Source organism: Mchenga conophoros, linkage group LG5 (assembly GCF_057382185.1).
Source record: "Mchenga conophoros isolate Kocher_MC1m ecotype Shallow Benthic linkage group LG5, M_conophoros_male_GT1.1, whole genome shotgun sequence".
NCBI lineage: Eukaryota > Metazoa > Chordata > Actinopteri > Cichliformes > Cichlidae > Mchenga > Mchenga conophoros.
The window spans coordinates 32,914,757-32,937,696 of record NC_140530.1 but is presented as its reverse complement, the minus strand read 5'-3'; the positions used below and the strand labels follow the sequence as shown (position 1 = coordinate 32,937,696).

At 41.2% G+C, this 22,940-nt stretch overlaps 1 protein-coding gene across 1 annotated transcript; it reads left to right on the top strand.

Moving 5' to 3' along the window:
- Positions 1-10,397: 10,397 nt before the first annotated feature.
- Positions 10,398-15,762, top strand: kcna3a (potassium voltage-gated channel, shaker-related subfamily, member 3a). The gene is made up of 2 exons (XM_085274998.1): positions 10,398-13,709; positions 13,810-15,762. Exon 1 carries the CDS (start codon positions 11,043-11,045, stop codon positions 12,591-12,593), a length of 1,551 nt encoding a protein of 516 aa, XP_085131124.1. The 5' UTR covers positions 10,398-11,042; the 3' UTR covers positions 12,594-13,709; positions 13,810-15,762.
- The last annotated feature ends 7,178 nt before the right edge of the window (positions 15,763-22,940 follow it).

Below are 22,940 nucleotides of genomic sequence, written 5' to 3'. Positions count from 1 at the left end.
TCTTTCAGGGAGATGCAAGCTTGATAATGTGCAGTAATCGCACAGCCTAATATTAAGAAATTATCAAATACAAATAAAAAAGAATTACAAGTATGTCGGCATGATAGTGATGACTTGTTGATCAAATCCTGAATCGTACCTGTTGGAATTGTAGGTACAGAATTTTTGTGCTCCTGTATTGCTCCATTTAATGCAGCAATAATCAGTAATTTCATCTTCTCAAATATTAGAATTGCCTGCTTTGCATTATAGTGGATTGAATCTTTAAAGTCAGACATAATCATAGTCTTAAGCCAAACAAAGCATACATAGAAAGTAACAATAGTTATGATGATGTTTCATGTATAAAACAGCTATTAAACACAACACATGTGTATGGCAGTCAATCCGAGACCCATCACTGTTAATTCTGTTAGTCATAGCTCCACCTTAAACAACCTGTTCGCAAAATATACGACCAAACTCAGTCAACAATCAATCAAAGTGACTTTATTAGCATTCAAGCCATGCCTGTGGTCTCTTTGTTATTGAGAACTAACTTGTGTGAGGTAGGCATAAAGCAATAGGCCAGTGCTCAGGGGGGTCATTCTCTGTAGCCCTATCAATCCATTATGGTGGAGGGTGTCATAGACGGGCAGAGTTTCTCAACAGGGACCTCTAATCAAGCGGGCTGGATATTTTTCTCCAGAATGTGACTTCTTTCTTACCCAAGACGTTCACACGTCACTGCAGGGATGAAGTTTGGAATAGCAACAGAACATGGATTGTTTCACATCCATGACTACCGCTGTAATCTTTTATATTTGGATGACATTAAGTCATATCCCTGTGGACAGCATGGCTGCTGCTTGCAACTGTGCCTTGGAGCCTGATAGAAATTCATATTTGGTGCTGTCTGTGTTAAAGGTCAGATGATGCTAATCACAAGTATTTGTCATTCATCAGTTGAGTTATGGGATTTGCGTTTCTGTACAAACCTTTAATTTTATTTGGGAAAGGCTGAGTTTACTGGTCTCTGTCTGCTTTTGTTTGCATGCATGTGTGTAATCCACATCAAAGCAAAATTAAGTCCTATATATGTATGCACTGGTAATGTTTATGCGTTCAGTGTTTGTTTTCAAAGTGCAACACCATGACATTAAGGCACATGAATTAATGTGAAGCCGAGTTCACTTGTTGTCCTCCGTATGTGTCACACTTGTTTTATGCATTGCTGAAATGGTAGCTGCTCGCAATTCCTTGCCAGTGAGGCAGACTTACAGAAGCATACAGCATGTATAATGTAAAATTCTTAGCATCAAGGTTCTCAAAGTACAGTTGACATGTATTGCCACTATTGTTTCCACTATTACGACCTTATCTACTTGAAACTACAGTATGTTCAACATGGATTAGTTGCTGTGGTTAGCACTATCACATCACAGAAAGAAGGTTCTAAGTTCAAACCTACAATACAGGGAGTGCAGAATTATTAGGCAAGTTGTATTTTTGAGGAATAATCTTATTATTGAACAACAACCATGTTCTCAATGAACCCAAAAAACTCATTAATATCAAAGCTGAATGTTTTTGGAAGTAGTTTTTAGTTTGTTTTTAATTTTAGCTATTTTAGGGGGATATCTGTGTGTGCAGGTGACTATTACTGTGCATAATTATTAGGCAACTTAACAAAAAACAAATATATACCCATTTCAATTATTTATTTTTACCAGTGAAACCAATATAACATCTCCACATTCACAAATATACATTTCTGACATTCCAAAACAAAACAAAAACAAATCAGCGACCAATATAGCCACCTTTCTTTGCAAGGACACTCAAAAGCCTGCCATCCATGGATTCTGTCAGTGTTTTGATCTGTTCACCATCAACATTGCGTGCAGCAGCAACCACAGCCTCCCAGACACTGTTCAGAGAGGTGTACTGTTTTCCCTCCTTGTAAATCTCACATTTGATGATGGACCACAGGTTCTCAATGGGGTTCAGATCAGGTGAACAAGGTGGCCATGTCATTAGTTATACTTCTTTTATACCCTTTCTTTCCAGCCACGCTGTGAAGTACTTGGACGCGTGTGATGGAGCATTGTCCTGCATGGAAATCATGTTTTTCTTGAAGGATGCAGACTTCTTCCTGTACCACTGCTTGAAGAAGGTGTCTTCCAGAAACTGGCAGTAGGACTGGGAGTTGAGCTTGACTCCATCCTCAACCCGAAAAGGCCCCACAAGCTCATCTTTGATGATACCAGCCCAAACCAGTACTCCACCTCCACCTTGCTGGCGTTTGAGTCGGACTGGAGCTCTCTGCCTTTTACCAATCCAGCCACGGGCCCATCCATCTGGCCCATCTAGACTCACTCTCATTTCATCAGTCCATAAAACCTTAGAAAAACCAGTCTTGAGATATTTCTTGGCCCAGTCTTGACGTTTCAGCTTGTGTGTCTTGTTCAGTGGTGGTCGTCTTTCAGCCTTTCTTACCTTGGCCATGCCTCTGAGTATTGCACACCTTGTGCTTTTGGGCACTCCAGTGATGTTGCAGCTCTGAAATATGGCCAAACTGGTGGCAAGTGGCATCTTGGCAGCTGCACGCTTGACTTTTCTCAGTTCATGGGCAATTATTTTGCGCCTTGGTTTTTCCACACGCTTCTTGCGACCCTGTTGACTATTTTGAATGAAACGCTTGATTGTTCGATGATCACACTTCAGAAGCTTTGCAATTTTGAGACTGCTGCATCCCTCTGCAAGATATCTCACTATTTTTGACTTTTCTGAGCCTGTCAAGTCCTTCTTTTGACCCATTTTGCCAAAGGAAAGGACGTTGCCTAATAATTATGCACACCTGATATAGGGTGTTGATGTCATTAGACCACACCCCTTCTCATTACAGAGATGCACATCACCTAATATGCTTAATTGGTAGCAGGCTTTCGAGCCTATACAGCTTGGAGTAAGACAACATGCATGAAGAGGATGATGTGGACAAAATACTCATTTGCCTAATAATTCTGCACTCCCTGTATATGCTAGGTTAACTGGGGGTATTAAATAAGCTGTGGGTGGGCTGTAATAGTGTGATTATCCATCTGTCTGCCATGTCATGGACTGGCATCTTTAGACCAATTTACAAGAGTAAGACTTACTTATATGTGTTGCCATGGCAACAGAAGAAGTGTACATCAATTTTCCATATTGTTCTAAATTAATAGTATTATAAATAATAAATAAAATTGTATTCTAAAATTGATTTTGTTGTTTTTTTAAGTTGCTTAATTTCTATAGTTTTTGGTGTGATTTGTGAGATTGGTCTTTCTTTAAGTGTCTTTGTTATATTCACAATAATTAGCAAGCATTACTACAAATCATAGGACACCGAATTTTGATCAAAGCTTGGAAAAGACAAAAAATATCACAATAAATCGGTAGAGAAAGCCATAACATGTTAATGGTAATGACCACTGGGACATAAAAACATGGCTTCTCTAAAGTGACTGTGAGAATCCTGACTATGAACTCAAAGGAATTTGATGCTAAAGCGAAAGAACACATGGCGTTTCACTGAATATGCTAGATCCATATAAAGATCCACAGCCCCAAAGCCACCGCACTCGGCCATGGCTGAGACCATCCCTCAGTGTCCTCAAGTGTTTCAGCTAAGAGACCACAGACAGCTGCACAGTTACCTCCAAAGAGAGTTGAAATTGAAACGGAGGCAGCCACTGACGCACATCAGCAACTGAAAAAGCTTGAAAACCAAAGAAACCTCAAGGTCATCGAAGCAAAGTGCGGACTCTATAATATGGATGAGTTAAAAGGAAAGAGTGAGAGATGCAGTCCTGTGTACAATAAAGGATCCTAGTTCACTTTATCTATTCGAAGTTTCAGGAAGGAAAAGCATGTTTAGTATAAATATAGGAATTGATGATGGTCACTCGAATTTCAGATTCCAAAATTTTTGTATTTGCAGCTTTTTCAGTGGCACTCACAGAATTGAGATCAGCACACAACAGCCCACAATGGGTTTCTAACTTTTGACAAACAGATAAGATTGCATTTGATCGGATTTGTGATAACTTCCATGCTAGTAAAGATAAAAATGCAGTGACAAGGTGGTAAAATACAGAGAACAAAATGGAGATAAAAAGCAAAGAGTATCATTAAAAACGTTTACTGATGTGAGGTATAATCTCCAGGCTGACATGACTAATATTGCTTTAATAAAAAAAAGTTTTTTATTATCCAACTTAATTAGAGTCTAGTCTTTTTTTCTAGATGGTGGCCTTAGACCTGAAGAGACAGTACTATAAACAATATGTCAGAAGGTGTTGTTTGGGATGAACCATTGTCCATCACTCTGGACCCAGTGCAAGAGAGTTATGTGAATGACTTAGAAAACCTTATTGTGTATTCATAGGTAAGTGAGTTCACTGTGCCTGCACCAAGCTCTGTTATTGTGAGCAATAAACTAAAGAAATTATAAGCCTCGGGGCTAACAGAAAGCATTTTTGGAAAGATTCACAAATAGTACCAGACTACATCATTAACTTAGCTAAAAGGTTTCGTCTCTTTATCCCAAACTGTAGAGAATTAGAGAAACCTTTGACCCCTGAGCTTGGCACCAGATCGTGGTCAAAACTGATCAAGTCATAATTGGCCTCATGGCAGCAGAGCTGATTAACTAAAACTGGCTCAATCGACCTGAGATCCTATGCAAGAGAGAAACAGTTAAAAAGCAAAACAGCTTAACTTCCTAAGACCCGAACTCTTCCATGGTATGCATTTTAAAGTTCTCTTTGATATCTGGGCTGATTGGCACCTGATGAATGTAAAAACAAAGAATTACCAGATTTTTTTTTTTTACCTAATTTTTGTTTCTGAGAAAAATGAGATTCTCATATGAGGATATTTGTTTAAAATTTGAATAGAACAGTGGCAGTATAATGTCCTCGTAAGTGGATATCAGGCCCTTGTAGAGCAAAATGTAGTATTTTGGTCTAGACAACCCAAAATGTGATCCCCACATATGTGGACACCAGGTCCTAGGAGGTTAAGAGCGATTGGTAGGAACAGTTGTAAATATGGCAATCCAAGTACTGAGTCAAGACTCCAAAGTAAATAGTTTTTCACACCCAAGGTTTTCAGAATGGATGGTGAATGGTTCTCGATACGAACTGTGAACGTCATTGATCAGATTCAACAACTCGTAAAGTGTATTAGGATGACAGAACCTTTAAATAAGCAGGAAAAGAAGAGCACACTTATTCTCATCAAGCTTTCACAGCAAGATACCTTTAAAGAAAAGTTGCACAAACTCAGCCAGAAATCTGGTAAGCTGCCTCGTAGCCAGCAAATGTACCAGCTTGACCTAATCTTCAAAGATGATATAATGAGAGTGGGAGGACGACTGAGGAGAGCATCGCCACTTCTTAATCTGCGACACCCGACATGCTCTGTCCAAGAGATGTCATCACATACTTCATCCTTGTTTACAATCACTTTAAAACACACGGAGGCAGAGGACAAACACTGAATGACAGAGAGCCAGTGAGGGTTTTTTCCTTCAGTAGCCCAGCACATAAGGCAAAGAGTCCCCTGTAGGAGAGCTAATGGGCCACCTCAGGAACAACAGATGGTAGATATTTCTAGCAACAATGTTAACTCTTCACCAGCATTCATGTACTGTTGCATGGACTTGGTCCATTTCATACTATGCAAGGTCAAAGGAATGGTTTAGATAAAGATGTTGGTAGCTATGAAGGCAGCATAAGCAGAAACATAGACACGGTGGACACAATATTTTTGCTTATCAGTAAACAGGTTTGCCATTTTAGTATTTGATAGCTTATGATTATGACATATTAACTGCCTGAAGTTGATCAGATTGAATTTGTCGTAGTGCTTTTTTGATATGGACTGACAGGGGAACAAGCAGTTCCAGTCCGCATTTAACCCCTTGTGTGGCTGCTCAAAACTGTGGTAAGAAAAGCATTGTTGCATTATTTATGACCTCGACCTTCACTGTGACTTATGATAGCTGTGTCAATGGACAGTGTGAATGCTCGATGATTCTGTGCGGGATCGCAGCCAATGCACCACTGATCGATAGATGCTGGTCTCTCTCTCTCCCTGCCTCTATTGATCTACCAGTGTGAGCCTGTGAACCAGACTGAACAGTTAGAAAAAAGCCTCGGTCCTCATTACTCAAAGAGCAGTCCAAGCACTGTCACTTCTGATGAAAACCATCCTCCTTTTCCTCTGACACCATCGACAATGTTGAAGAATGAAAAATGCAGTTATGATCTCTGGGAAGGGATTATTATATTAAATTCTCCTTCAGACCAGACACAAAATATCATTTGTATTGTCACTTAAAATTCCAGCTTCCACCAGAGTTAATAAGTCATTTTCTAACTTCCCAGACTGATAAAAGGCTATCTTTAGCGGATTTCAGCTCCAGAGGTTTGGATACATAATAGGTCTGTTTTATTCTCAACAGGCAGCCAATAGATAGAGGGCTTGGAAAATTAAGCGAGTGACTTTGTGGAATAGAAATGCTATTAAGCGTTTATAAATGCATGTGATATTGGAAATAAGCATGTGCAGAATATATCTAAAATCTACCAAGAATTCTTGGCTTTAAGTTAAAGACGACAAACCTCCTGCAGTGTTGACAGTTTTAAAAATTGTCTGACAGCTTGGCTATTTTAGTGATGGCATCTGAAGGTGAATTTATTAATTAAAGTTTATTTTTATTAATTTTTCTTTGTCTTTCGTAAACAATGCAATCAGGAAATGACTTTTCCTGTATATAAACAACCAACTTTGCTACTCCCACCATAACGTGTTTTGTTTTTTTCTCACAGGGTCAAAAGCCAAAAGCTGGTTTAATGGGCATTTATTTTTAAGTCCAAGTGATTCTCCTGTCCTGGGTTGAAACTTTATGTCTGTGTTTTCATGTTAAACTGGTTCATTTGCATTTAATAAGTGGCCTTGCAGTTAAAAAATGCACTTGCGTTACATGCAAACAGACCGGCTCCTTTCAGTTCTGATATGTAATGTGTTCATCCCTCAGTGGGAATGTAGAAAAAAAAAACAAAAAAACTCTCGGTCCACCCGCTCCTGCACGAGTCGGACCGGAAGTTATGTAACTTCTTCAACTTAACTCCTTGTCTTTTTACAAAACACTTGATGTTTTGTTGCCATGGAGACAAAGACCCAGACAAAACTTCCCATGCGCACTGATTTGCAACCACTGGGAGACTTTTAATAGCAGCATGATATTCTTGCTGGAAAGGATAATTTTTTTAATCAAATTTATGTGCACGTTATTAACAGTAGAGTGGGAGTGAATTGGTGTAACTAGAGATTACACTAAAATTACTTAAACATGACCAGACTTCAAGAAATTCAGTTATATAAAATAAAGCCACGTGAAGTTCCGCCCCACAGCACTCCACTTTTATTCTTTTTAAATTAAATGAAGAAGCAAAACAACGTCTATTCATGACTCTATCTTTAAGCCCTAGATGAGCATTCCCACAATAATCATCCTCATCACTGTATATATATAGTAGTGGTATAGCAGGTTGTGGAAAGTCTTCTTAGTATGTTCCCTCTTATTAGCATAGTATAATTTTTGTTGTAAGTAGATGATTATAGCCACTGCTTATCAACTTACTAAACACTTTCTTGATACATTTATTAATTATTTTTCTTTCATTTTCTTTAGCCTGTCAATTTTTCCCACACTCCAAGTATGTGTTTTCAGATTTCCAACTTTCTCCAACTACCTGTCTAAAAGTCAAAGACAGTAAAATAGATATAAAAAGCTATAAATCCTCAGATTTGGGAAGCTGGAATCAGCGCTAATGTGAAATCTGGATCAGGTTAGGGGTCCTGTCATTACACTGACATCAGGTTGGACTGATATCTTCTCTGTTATGCATTGTTTTTTCACATATCAAAATGTTTCATATGCTATCAAACATTTTTTTATTTGAGGCCCTGTCAGATAATTCTTCTAGGTAATGGGAACCACAGACACGCATTGTTTTCACTATAAATTAAATCAATGGTTCATTATTGGGCTCCATGTAAAGTGGCCAAGGAAAATCAGCTAAAAGATTTATTGTTCTTTTTATTTGTTTGTTTGTTTGTTTGTTGTTATCTTTGACTGTCTAAATTCTACATCAGGACTCTGTGTTTGCTGACTTGTATTGACATTTATTAAATGTCTGCAATCAGAACTAGAGCATGAAATGGTAAAGTGAGTCACTTTATTATTTCATTTTCACAATAAATGTTAGTAACGTTAAAGCTATTTAAATGAAATAACTGTGTATAACTGTGTGTTCTACAGCAGCGGTCCCCAACCCCCGGGCCTCGGACCGGTACCGGTCCATAAGTCGTTTGGTACCGGGCCGCGAGAGTTGAGGCTCAGGTGTGAAATGTATGGTTTTCTGGGTTTTTATCGGTTTTCAGTGTTATTCTGTTATCGTTTTTATCGTTTACTCGGTTTTCCTTGGTCTTTTCACGTGTGTTATGAATAAATTTTCTTTTTTTCGGTACCGGTACTAGTTTTATTTTGTTGTATTTATCCCCGACACCTTAAAGGCCGGTCCATGAAAATATTGTCGGGCATAAACCAGTCTGTGGCGCAAAAAAGGTTGGGGACCGCTGTTCTACAGCATAATTGCTGTATTGAACTATGATTTTTAAAATGAAATGCTCTTCAGATGTTGCAGTCTGTTGCTGTAGAATATGAGAGATTAGTAAGAAGTAGGGTTTCTGTCAGTGTGGAAAGTAGTACAAAGCTGGATCAAGATATTTGATCAAGAAGGGTCAAAGGGGGGTCATTTTATTCTGACCTGCAAAGAAGAGGAGATAAGATTGATATTGGACTGAGGATGATGTAAAGTCATAAGGACAAAGGAGGGTGTCCAGAACTGAGATACTGACTTGGAGAAATGGCGGTGCTGTTTGTGACCTGCATGATCACATGGTCACAAACACACCAGCCAAGTGTCAATAAGTTAAGTAACTCTGCTTTTTTATTGATCACTTTGGGCATGACAGTGTGTGTTTTAAGAATGAACAAAATGTGTATGTGCACCATCATTAAGGCTGTTCTGTTTGCTTCCACACTTTGGGGGCAAAAATGTTATACCTTTGTGTTATTAATATTTTTGCACCTTGGTGTAATTTATTTCTTAGCTTATACATACTACCATTAATACAAACAGACAACTATCATGACTGTTGTGCCAATTGGGTTCTTAAAAAAATCTTATTAAGCCTTGATCTATGGGGTAGGTGGGTCTTTGAAAAAAACAGTTAGACACTGTTAGATCTATTACGCAGAATGGATATTTCATGGCAAGTCAAGATTTTCTTTGGAGAAAAGAAAAGGCCCTTCTTCGGGAAATGTGTTACTTCCAGGTCCTCACAAAAGAGAATTAATGGTACTGTTGTTCTTAGACATCTACTTAAAAAGATAAATAAGCTGATTTTTTTTCTAAAACTTGATAAATTCATTACTACAGAACTATACCACTTGTCTTTTTTATATTATGATGTCCCCCCACTCCCCCACCTCCCAAGCAGTGGTGGTCAGTAGGTTTTTTGGATCAGTGTCATCCGCTTTAAGAGGATTTTCTAAAGTATGTTCGTAGTAGAGTACTAGATGTTGCCGCATTTGGGGAGAAGAGAGGCTCAGCTTTTCCTTTGGTGTTCACATGTTGAAATGAAAACCTAGAATGGCAGAACAACAAAAGGGTGCATTGTGCATTAGCCTTGAATCCCATTTGACCTCATTAACCCTGCTTGTCATCCTAAACCACAGACGGTGACAGACTCCTTTGATGAAGCCTGTCAGGATGAATTAGAAACAACACTGATTTTGCATTTTCGTCATTAATCGCAGCCGTAACAAAGACTGACACTCAGACTCTTCTTTGAGGCGATTCTATCAACACATGGCACACATGGCAAGTCTCTCTCTCTCTCTCTCTCTCTCTCTGTGTGTGTGTGTGTGTGTGTGTGTGTGTGTGTGTGTGTGTGTGTGTGTGTGTGTGTGTGTGTGTGTGTGTGTGTGTGTGTGAGGGCACTCGTTTCGAGTGGAAATGAGGTGACTGATCCTGGAGCTTATGTGCTATGTTGGCAATATCCAGGAGAGCATCTATAAACGAATACACACAAATTGAGCACGTAATAAACTCAGCTCTCAGCTGAGTGCTGATAAAGAGCGCGCGCATAGATTTACCAACTGGGGCGCGCTTGTTTTCAGCACCATGGAGAGCAACACCTCCTCAACAAGAAAGAAGACACATGGCAGAAATGCAAGAATTTCATTTTCTGCGCTGCTTGAAAACGGCACGTATCTAGTTGCCCCGGTACATCCCTCTGTTTCGGTTGATTATCGAAATCCTTATGATGTCATTTCTGTTGGAAAAGTGAAGCTGTATCTAACAACACTTGTTTTGTTTTGTTTTTGTTGGAAAAGAGGACAAATAAGATTCAATTGAAGATTAGAACGAGGACTTTGCTTTCCTCTATGATTTTCTTTTTTTGCATTTGTGTTGGAGGTGAATCGCATACATTTTGGATTCGTGCCCTTTATGTTATTTTTGCTAAAAGGGAACTGGCAGGCGTGCTGATTTGCTGTCATTCCCACGTGATAAAGATAATAACGGGTTCGCACGAGCTCACAGCGTAAGAATAAAACTTGGATCTAACAGGTGTGGATCTGATTTCATCAAGTGTTTTCGGCTCGCCACACAAGGGTGGGTGCTCGACATTAAGTGTCAAGTTAATTTCCGATTGGGCGGGTGGTGGACGTATGTCAGACATATGCGCGCTGTGGGTGGGTGTCGGCGTGTTTGGAAAAAAAAGCCAGAGGGGAGTGCAGCGCTTCAGCGTGTGGATAGGCAGAGATAGGTGATGGTTGGAGGAGCTGTAACTGGCGTCGGCCTCAACTCTCCAAAGCTGTAAGCTTTGGCTGGGAGTGGCGTGGCGCACCCTGCTCCTCCAGACTGAAAACCACCTGTATGGATGACCAGACCTCCAGCGTGATCCTTCCGCACGCGTCAGCGGGACACAGGGGACGCAACGAGTCTGACAACCGGGGTTATGCCGAGGAGAAGGGCGTCATGACGGTGGAAAACATGCTGGAGGAGTCCGCCGTGCTCTCAGCGCCTCACCTGTCGGTGGACAGATATGAGCGCAGTCGCCAGGGATGCTGCGAGAGGGTGGTCATCAACATTTCTGGTTTACGTTTCGAGACGCAACTGAAAACTTTCAGCCAGTTCCCAGACACGCTATTGGGGGACCCGAGGAAAAGGATGCGCTACTTTGACCCACTGAGAAACGAGTACTTTTTCGACAGGAACAGACCAAGCTTTGATGCCATCCTCTACTACTACCAGTCAGGAGGGCGCATACGGAGACCTGTTAACGTTCCCATTGATATTTTCTCAGAGGAGATCAGGTTTTACCAACTCGGTGAGGAGGCCATGGAGAAATTCCGCGAGGATGAAGGGTTTATAAAAGAAGAGGAGCGCATCCTCCCCAAAAATGATTTCCAGAAGCAGGTTTGGCTTTTGTTTGAGTACCCTGAAAGCTCTGGGCCAGCAAGAGGGATAGCCATCGTTTCAGTGCTTGTTATTTTAATTTCAATTGTTATTTTCTGTATGGAGACTCTGCCGGAATTCCGGGATGACAGAGACCAAGCCACAGTGGCACCCGCAGTTAATGGCACTGCTCCCTTCACGTCAAGTCCATTCACAGACCCTTTCTTTGTCATCGAAACGTTGTGCATTATATGGTTTTCTTTCGAGTTGCTGGTCAGGTTTTTTGCCTGTCCCAGCAAAACTACCTTTTCCAAAAACATAATGAATATCATTGATATCGTCGCCATAATCCCCTACTTTATCACTCTGGGGACAGAGCTGGCCGAGAGGCAAACCAACGGCGGTCAGCAGGCGATGTCCCTCGCCATCCTGAGGGTGATAAGATTGGTGAGGGTCTTTCGTATTTTTAAGCTCTCCCGACACTCAAAAGGACTTCAGATTTTGGGACAGACCCTCAAGGCCAGCATGAGGGAGCTTGGCTTGCTCATATTTTTTCTTTTTATCGGAGTTATTCTCTTCTCCAGTGCAGTTTACTTTGCAGAAGCAGACGACCCCACTTCAAGTTTCTCCAGCATACCAGATGCGTTTTGGTGGGCAGTTGTCACCATGACCACAGTTGGTTATGGGGACATGCATCCGGTCACTATTGGTGGTAAAATAGTGGGCTCTCTGTGCGCAATAGCAGGCGTGCTAACCATTGCCTTACCCGTGCCAGTGATTGTGTCCAACTTCAACTACTTTTACCACAGAGAGACTGATGGAGAGGAGTACCCACAGTATCACACTACAGGTAGCTGTGAGCACCTCCCCTCAGAGGAGCTGAGGAGGTCGTGCAGCTCCTCATCTCTCAGCAAGTCAGAGTACATGGTGATAGAGGAGGGCATCAACAGTGCGTTCAAACAACCCAACTTCACCACCGAAAACAACCAGAACTGCGTGAACATCAAAAAGATCTTCACGGACGTGTAAATGAACCCCGCCATGGATCATTTATGAAGCATGATGAGACAGTACCTATAATATTTTTATATAGCCACTCGTAACGTGTCAGTCCATATCTGTGGATGAAAGCTGTAAACTTCTGTTTTAACAAGGTATTAATCTTTATTTTATTTGCACCAAAGCAAATGGAAACGATACAAAAGTACTTCAGTGAAGATTTTTCTGTTTTCAGTGTTTCTCCGTGATCAACAAGTATTAACCTGAGCAAAAAAAGGAAAAAAAAATCACGCACAGAAAAGTGTTTGCTTCAAATCAGAGGAAATAATAACAATAAAAAAAAAAGCTTGTTAAAACAGACATTTTTCAGCGTATAAAGCCACACGATGCCTACATATCTTGATGTTATAATGCGACCGTTGTTGGTGTTCATGACTGGGATAGACGTGTAGCATATAGTCTTCTACTGAATCTACCCACCAGTCCAAAAACGACGTCTTGTGCTTCGTGGAAATCAATAGACTATGGTAATTTATATAGCCCAATGCCTGTTTCGGTTATATTTAATATCATAACCTGTCCACATGTTGTTCGGATTATTATTCAGGTAATAAAAACGCAGAGTGCTGTTAATGGAAACGCTTATCATAAAATATGAGTTGAGCTTTTCGTACAGTGTATTTTAATCCAGAACTGCCTATATAGCCTATATTGAATAAAACTCAAATGAACTGACTCAGGTCCCACCTGTCACTCGTATATTCTTTAGAATAAATGTGCTGCATCTTAGCAAACTTTGTCCAAAGCGAGCAGGAGGAGCATGAAAACAAGAAAACTGTGAATAATTGTGTGATTGAGGTCATGTGCGCAGTGATGACAGAATGGATAAAGGGAGGTAGAACGCGCGGCGCATCGCCGCCTTCCGCTTGTTGAACCGCCTTGTGATGCAGTCTCCATGGCTACGGTGGTTTCCTGGGTAACCCCCTCTCATACTTCCGTGGCATTGTGTTGCATCTTCACAAACTGTTGTTTTGCTTTCTTGTCCTTGGAGGGGAAAATGGTGCATATTATTTTGGGTTGGGTTTGGCGATTCATCGCTTCCCTTAAAGATGGTTAAGGCAGAATCAACCAAGCAGCAGTATTACTGTAACTATTTAGGGAAAATGAAGCCCACAGCTTCAGATTACATGAACACAATGAAAGGCTACAGTCTCACTGTATTACTGAATGCTGCTCTCTTTTTCAGATGTAAAAGCGCCATTATGTGAGCTGGCACACCAACGGATGTCAGCTGCCTTTCATCTCCCACCTGCAGAACTGTGCACGTGAGCTTTTTGGTACAGTGTAGCTAAACAGAAAGCAAAACTCCAGTCAGTCCAACAATTCGTTACAGAGTAGCATTTTCTCTAATAATACATGAGTGTTTGCATCATAAATGAGAAGTTTACAAAAGTTCAGTTACAAAAGTTCAATTATGACTTTGCTTCTGTTAATTTTAGAGCTGAGTTGTAGTTCTTTTCATATAGATTCACTTGTTGATCATTTTCTATATTAAATGATTAATGATTTAATCTTTAGAATAGCATAACTAAAATGTGACACCTTAACATTTAAAGGCCGATTTTTTTTAGCAAAGGTATGAAAAATATATAGATTGGCTAAACAATCTTCTCATAAAAATTTAACATCTAATTATTTTTATTTGGAGGATCTGGAGCTCTCTCAGTATCATGTAATTGGCATCTTTAAGTACTGGGACATCACACTAAAAGTCACCATTTTCATCAAGTGCGTCATGTATCATTAAGTACTTCACTTGTTTTTAAGGCCTCTGAACAGTCTGTGGAGTCATGCTTGATTTCAAAATTGATGCGTGGTGTGGAACCTTGATAGACGAAATAGACCTGTAAATAGCTCAGTACTGCCCTCTAGTGGCTCAGTACAATTGTTGCTTTCAGGCAGGGCTTAAACATTGAACTTGGAAGATAGAGTCTTGAGGGGTGAATATGTGGTATATGGTGCCTTTATACACATTTAAAGATTTGTCAAATAGTCAGTGTGTTCTTTTGACCAACTTGTATGTAATATTGTCCTCTCACAGCATTTTTAACAATTTTAAAAAAATCCAAAAAACCTTTTGAACGTTTTGTATCTGTGACTGGTTTTGATTGTGGGTTTTAAGCCCCAGTACCCTTACAAAATCTTAAACGAGTCTATTTATGTTTATGTTTACTGGAGACTTATGGAAGTTTGTCATAAGAGACTTTGATCTATCAGATGAAGAACCGATCCCAAAAAAGAAGTAACTTCATTAAAGGTTTAAATTTATGGTGCCTTTTTCCTCTGTGAATGAAATAAGAAGCAGTAAAAAATCACTTTATTAGGTGGCTGACAGCACGTATCTGGAATTTAAATGCAGAGCCACTATTTTAAGAAGATTAAATGTTTTTGCTAACATTTTTAGAAACATTAATATTCAGTTATATATATTTATGACTGATTACAGGGGTGTTATTTCCATTTTTCCATACACTAGCATAACATAATAAATTTAAAGGTTTAATCATCTTTTGTATAAAGTCAACACTAAGACCTCAAGGCTATATTCACATCATCTTGTCAACAGACATTGAAAATGATAGGCCTTATAAAATTAGACTTTATGGTAAGAACAATAATTTATTGTCATTGAAGAAATTTATTGCCTTCATGTTATCTGCAAACTCTTTTTGTGGTAAAGTGAGGAAGAACCACTTATAAGTACTTTGTATGTGCATCTATGGATTATATTCAATCTGTGGAAGATAAAAATATTATTTTTCCTGAAGACAAAATTGTGAATCTAGCAATGATTATTGTTATTTTTACTATTGTTACACGTGCACCGCTGAGGAAGATACAGTGTCTTGTCCTAGAACCAGCAAATGTGACTATCTAGGATTTGTCGTGCAGGTCAGGAAACTACTTTAAAATCCAGAGGCGTCTAGTGTGACCCATAATTCTCATGTTTCCCATGAGACAAAGAGAATTACAGTTTGCAAGCTAGAGCTAGGGAAAAAAAGGAAAAAACTTTGCACAAGCACTAAAAAGGACACCAAGGTTGCAAATTGACTTTGCAGTATGCTATCCTGTTTCCGGACTGTTGCTTTTAAAGCCATATCTTGTGTTCCCAGTGCAGCATTGAAACAAATAAACAAAATGATGAAACATTAACCAAGAAAAAGCAAAGGGATGTAACAATAGCCTTGTGAAATGCCTTTCAGAAAGGTTGCTATGATTATATCATGAAATTGATATATTCCTGCTTGTAATGTTTTCTAAAGGGATCTACAAAAGTATTTCTTTGTAATGGTGTTATCACAGAATTGACTGAGACCGCCTGGGTATCATAAAATTTGATCCATGTTAACAAGTTAATTTCTCTTCAAAGCTGTTGTTAGAGATTTCACAGAAACACAAGCACAAATGTGTAACAAAGGTGAACCTAACATCTGAAAAGGTACAGAAACCTACAGATGACTTAAAGTCACCTTAAACATACTTTAAAGTAAGGTGGCTTGGTTTAACCATTAGACACTTCTTTGCTGAGTTTTCTGTTTTCTCAGTTCTGCAGACAAGACACCATGTGTCCTGCAGCTCCAGGTGCATTGCCTCAGAACTGCTGAGTGGTTTTGTACTTTCTCTTTCCCCCTTCTTTAATGTATTTTTAACCAGGAGAAAATGAAACGATGCTTGTGATTTACCCACTACCATTAATCATCTACAAAGCTCGACAGCTGTGCTTGCAAGATACATCTCCAGTACAACATATCTTCTATTAATTTTTTGGTTTTGTGAAAGGTAAGAACGACATTAGAGATTATCTTATTAGGAGATCGGTGTTGTTATGCTCTAAATTGATAAAACACTGGATTGTTCATTTCTGCATTTAGAGCTAAGAATATAGCAACATGACAACAAATACATAAAGATTAACATGTCAACCTATTTATTTACAATTCAGGACCTTTTTCAATACATGTCGTACTTTTGTACTTTTTACTTAAATGAAATGTAAATGTAAAAGAAAAAAAAAGCCAAATATGCAAACACAAAATCTTGTTCTGTATCGTTGTATCTTCTTTTTCTATTCACTGCAGACCAAGAATTAAAATCCAAATAATTACTCATCCTTAATGTACACTTATGGCTTTGATATATGTGCCAAGTTGTGTCACTTCTCCTCTGTGGATGTCCATGTGGTTGGAATGAGCATGCTGGAGTACTCCACAGCTGTAAGACAGTGAGAGCTGGTATACCTCACTGCACTCAGTAGTGGGATCTTGGTCATTAGAAAAAAAGAAAGCACTGGGGAGGGGAAGGTGCATACACTTGAGCTTACATGCATAGTACACAAACACACACAGACAGAAAATCGCAGACAGCTCCACGGCTGGTTCTCTCCGACTCTGCTGCTGCAGGCGGATTCAAAGATGTAAATCCAGGATTGTGTTCAGTTCTGGGTGGGGGGTTTGGAGGAGACCTGTTTGGAGCTTTCCCTTTTCTCTCATCTCTTTGCTGCCCTCATCATGCCAACATTCTCCACATGAGAGGAGTCATGCCTCACAGCAGCGTGCTACCTCTGATGATACCCAGCATGCCAACATGGGGAGTGTCTGCCAGGAGAGCTGCCTCATGTCATCCTTGAACTTTATAGAAGCACCCAGATGAGAAATGGCGGTGTCCGGTACAATTACTCATAGCACTGGACATTTTCCTTCCTGCGCTGATGATATGTTTTTTATAGTACGGTATTTGCCCTAAAACTGTAACTCAGTGTTGCCAAAAATAGAAACTATGAGACATATTGCCATTGTTTCTCTCGGTGCCATTCATCCATCTGCTCTTTTGAGAACACATAATGGCACTCTGGGGGCTATTCATAAAGTTCACTCTTCTGCATCAAGACTCAGTGTTCAGAGCTTTCAGTGAGACAAGGAAAAGCCCAGAAAGCATATTAGAGAAAGCATACGTATATCCATCCCCCCACAGGCCACACAGAAAGCTAGGAGTCAAAGTACTGTAGTGTAATGTAGGGTACTGCACCATATGCTGTAAAACATGCACCAGATGTGAAAGTGTGAAACAGGAAAGATGGAAAATACAGACTTCACACTTTTCCTAAACACATTTATATTTAACTAATCCACCTGACTGCAAGCGGATAAAATGTGCTTTGTCATCATGCTGTAACTTTACCTGAAATATCTTGTTGGCACCAAAAATGCTGTAGTGATGTCACAGTCCAAATCCTCCCTCTGCTGCCCCTAGAAATGGTTTCTGTAGCAACCGTAGGAGGCTGTGCAAACGATTCACCCAGCTACAGCGACAATGCTGACTTGGGACAATTTCTTCTGGTATTGATACTATTTCTAGGATTGTCCTTATCTCAACATATCTATGATGAATTAGATCAACAAAGAATAGTCACGTCTGAGTGAGGTTCGAAGTTTGAAGCACTGTGACCCTGGAAACTGTGCAGCCCTGACTCACCGCTCAGGTGTCCTGTGACTCAGAGTGGCTGCTGCATCCCTCAGCAGCATTGTCGACTGCAGACCAGACTCCTGCTTAAGGCAGGGGCACATGTTTTGGTTCACTTGCAAACAAAAACCAGGGCATTGCATCATCAGTGACATAGTAGCTGTCACTGTAAATCCCACACATCTGATAATGGTCACCTGTGCTGCACTTTTTGTCAAGCACTGGAAGTCAGACATTAATACACATGTTTTTTAAAAAGCAAATTCTTTCATGCACCGTTTCAACTTTTACAAAAAGGATGCAAAACCTCACTTTAGCAAAATATTCAAGGGTGGATAACAAAGTAATGACTTTGATTTACAGAGCCTTCCTGTGCATGTAAAAGAAAGCTTACATTTACTGACATAAAGTTTTATTTTTACCCTCTTACCCCGATACACAGAGTATCTTATTTCTTCTCTGACCTTGGTGTAATATAACCTAGTGCTCCTGCAAGCTCTTACCTTGACTTAAATTTCACTTTGTCATACAGAAGCATTGTATAATGCAACATCAGAGTATCCTGCAACAGTGACACTGACTCACTCATTTACTGACTCATAGACCTTCCTTTCAGCAGCAGGGTGGCTTACAGAACTGAATGGAGTCAAAATGTTTTGGGCAGTTTACTGCTGTCATTTCTTTTTTTTTCTTTCTTTTTTTTTTGCCTGTCCCATTTGGTTCTTTAGCCGTCAGAATTGTTGTCTGGAGACCAACAAGGATACCCAGTGGATTTACTTTGCCAAATGGATCATCACGGCCTTGCCGTATTGGTCCATTTGGTCAACCTTTGTTGTTATCATTTATTTTATTTTATTTTCAGTTGTTACAGACGGGACAGACATGACTGAGGGATGGGAAGGGGAGAAAGAAAGATGAAGGAAAAGAAAAACAGAAGGGAAGAGGGACAGTGAGAAAGGGCACTTAAAAAGAGAAAGAAGAGAAAAACACACACAGACACAATCATGCATTCCCACCCTCATGCACACATATACAAATACTCAGCACTCACCCAATGTAGGGATAGACATACATGGACACTCTACACACAATCACACTCCCCAAACAAACTCTATACCCCGGGTCCAGGTACCCTTGCCGCTGGAGGGGGAAACGGCACCTAGACCCAGGAGATGTTACCCTTTCCCCCGGGGTGGAGGCAAGCAGACCACCCCAGGCTCCGCAGCAGCAGGGAGGCCCCGAATCCCAGATCCCAATCGGATGGCCAACACCTCCTCCCAGCCCCCCCGCCCCAATGGCCAGCAGAGAACAGGGGTGTGTGAAGACCCCAACCTCCCTCCTCTCGCTCATGTGTAGTGTTGTGTCGTGTTGTTCTAAGGTGCATTTAAAACACGGGAGAGCATGGTGCTGCTGCCAGAGAGCAGAAGGTGTTAGCACGGCCCCTCCCGAGAATCCTCAATGTCTACATGGATTTAAAATTGAGAGGTGGGCACTGGTGCTAGAGGTGGGGTTAAATACACAGACCGTCCACTGGACACCGTTAACGTGCCCACCCTCAAGGCCCTATATGTATGTGTTATGAGAGTGTCAGTAATGTGTATGTCTAAGTTGTGGAATAAAATTGAGGGACAGGTGGCCAGAAGGGGCCAGAGGGGGGGGGATGCCTCCCCTGCACCCTGGTGACACACCCGCACCCCAAGGCCCTACTTGTGTGGGTGGGTGTGTTGGAGCGGGAAGAGGGAGGCAGCCGGGGATGTGGAGGAAAAGAAGGGAGGAGCAAGATGCCCCTACCTGGGGCCAACTCCCCCGCTGACCCCAGTAGGCACGCCTGTCCTTCGGCACCCACCAAGGCAAGGGAGCCCAGGCCCATACAGACCGGGGCCTACGGCATCAGGACCGTACTGCTGTCATTTCTGCAGGTGTTCTTGTGTATGCAAAATGATGCATGTACTAACTTTTGTCTTGCATGACAGAAACATAACTCATGCAGTATACATGCTTTGTTACGTTACAAACTTCTACAGGTAATCTACAAGCCTGTAAGTTTTGAGAAATTAACTTGTGTAGTGGCCGTATGTGCATATTTCTGAGATCTGGCTAAGAGTGCTGGAGCTTGGCAGTATACCGCAGTGGGCCAGTGTCCTTGTCTCTCTCCTGTTGTCTGGCTCTTTTCCAGCATCTGCCCTCTTCCTGCTGGGCCTCAATCTGACGAGCATGACTCTCTCCTTCCCTCCCTTTTTCTTCTCCTCCCTCTCTTTACAGAGTCCTCCGTCCTCCCTATCCTCCCTTTCTCCATTTCTACCTCAGATGTACTGTTAGCTCCAGGGGACACTAAGGACAAAAGGGGCTATATTGCTTTATAGCCATGTACCATAGCCACTTATTTATTGTGTCCACATTCCTGGTCCCATATTTGTATGTGTAACCTGCCTCTTTTGCAGGGCAACTCAGTTCCTGAGCAGCAATGCTGAAATGACTCATCTCCCAGAGGGCCAAATAAATTGAGTCTCACTGAAGATGCACTGGAAAAATGTCTTTAGCAGCAAAATTGTTGGACTGCTCTATAGCCCAAGGAGTGAAAAGAATCAGGAGAAAATTCACAAAATATATAGGATAAGATTTAGTGCAAGGTTCTTGTTCTAGGAGTCTTGTTGATGATTTTGCATGACAGAATTTGTTAATGAGGAATTACACAGGAGAGTGTTGCATCATCATATCTGGAAGCAGAAAATCTGTATTAATGCAGCAGAAAATCCAAACATGAATGCGATATGCAGCCTCCTGTTTTCTATCTTTTTTTTTTACGGCTTACGGCCATACCACCCTGAACACGCCCGATCTCGTCTGTTCTCCTGTTTTCTATCTTATCACATTATGTTGGTTATTATGGAGCTTGTAATAGGCAGGCCAGGGTTTTGAAGAGATCCATGGTGGACCCTATGTTTAAAACCTTGTTCCTGTGTGTGTCTGTGTGTGTGCTGGAAACCTGTGGCTGCTGCAATGCAGTATGAAGGAGTAAGGCGGCATCACAGACCTCCAGCATCAATAAAAAGACCACTGCACTCCAGGGACTGTACCGGCTAAATGGCAGTACCAATTGCTACACTGTAAGCTCACTTTTGTGTCACCTGGAAACACTAAATACAGCTAATCCTCCAGTGATTTTCCAGTATTTCTGAAGCTACCTACCTTTCTTAAAAAAACATTACAAACATTAAAAAACATTTTTTGTATACAAATGTATATATACATATTGGTCCTCTAATCCATCAGTGAGAATGACCCTTCAGTCTCTCAGTTCTCAGGTTTATTTTCTCTTCTGCATGTCAGTGAGCCAAAAAAAACATCTGATGGAGATGCTGAAATCAATACCTCTTGGTAACAAATTCATTCTTGACACCCTCGCCTGCCAACTTATACAACCAGCCAGCCATTTGAACATCCCCATATGATTAAGGCACACAGAGCATTTAGAGTGTAGACAACCTTCACTTTTTAATTTAAGAAAAACACCTAATAGTAAGAAAATGAGTTTCAAAGACAGCATTTGCAGTCTTTCTAACAGGCCCCCAGCTCATAAATAATGACCATGCTGTCATAACTAACCTGGGAAAGCCATTATGAGATACAGAGAGGTATCAGCTTGTGTGGCAGCAGGAAGGCATGCAGACAGACAGCAGGGAAGAGGTTGGGAGCCATGATGGTCTCGGGGTCTGGCAGGACAAGCCTTGGCAGAGTCAGGTCTCACACAAATCATCCTGCTGTCTGCCCCACTGCCTGTTTCTCCTGAATCACCTCCCTCCCTTGCTCATCCAAGGGAATCCCACTGACCTTTGGCTTCTGAGGAGGTCACTTCTGGCCACGGCGCTTTCATTCCCAGCTCCAGTATTGATTCCCAGCTCAGGTATCAGAATCAGAATCAGAAAGGGGTTTATTGCCAAATGTTGAGCAGGTTTACAACATTAGGAAATTGCTGCGGTGCTTCAGTGCAAACATAGTGTCATAAATAGCACTTAAATAGACATGAAAAAATAAAAGAAGGGATAAGAATTAAAAGTGCTACGTAGAAAGATATGTGCATGAGCTATACATGAGATATATACATGAGAATAAGAATTAAGAGTGCTACGTTGAAAGATATATACATGAGTGCAGGTGGTGATCAGTGCCAATCATGGAATGATGCAGTGAACACAGCGTAGGGTCATGTGTTAGTAGCGGGAACAGTCATATGGTTATTGTTCATGTGTCCAACAGCAGAGGGGAAGAAACTGTTCTTATGGCGAGAGGTTCTGGTGCGAATGGACCGGAGCCTCCTGCCTGAGGGGAGCAGGTCAAACAGACTGTGTCCAGGGTGAGAAGGGTCAGCTGAGATCCGAGCTGCACGCCGCAATGTCCTGGAGGTGTACAGGTCCTGCAAAGATGGGAGTCTGCAGCCAATCACCTTCTCAGCAGAGCGCACAACACGCTGCAGTCTCTGTTTGTCCCTGATAGTGGCTCCAGCGTACCACACGGTGATGGAGGAGGTGAGGATGGACTCGATGATTGCAGTGTAGAACTGCATCATCGTCCGTGTTGGCAGGTTGAATTTCTTCAGCTGCCTCAGGAAGTACATCCTCTGCTGGGCTTTCTTAATGACGGAGGTGATGGTGGGCTCCCACTTCAGGTCCTGGGTGATGGTGGTACCCAGGAAGCGGAATGAGTCCACAGAGGTGATGGGGGTGTCAGTCAGGATGATGGGGGGGAGTGGGGCTGTGTGCTTCCTGAAGTCCACAATAATCTCCACTGTCTTCTGGGCATTCAGCACCAGGTTGTTGTGGCTGCACCAAGACACCAGACGTTCAACCTCCCTCCTGT

What these genes read in the sequence shown, in the direction of transcription:
- kcna3a (XM_085274998.1), top strand. Translation starts at nt 11,043, where the DNA reads ATGGATGACCAGACCTCCAGCGTGATCCTTCCGCACGCGTCAGCGGGA.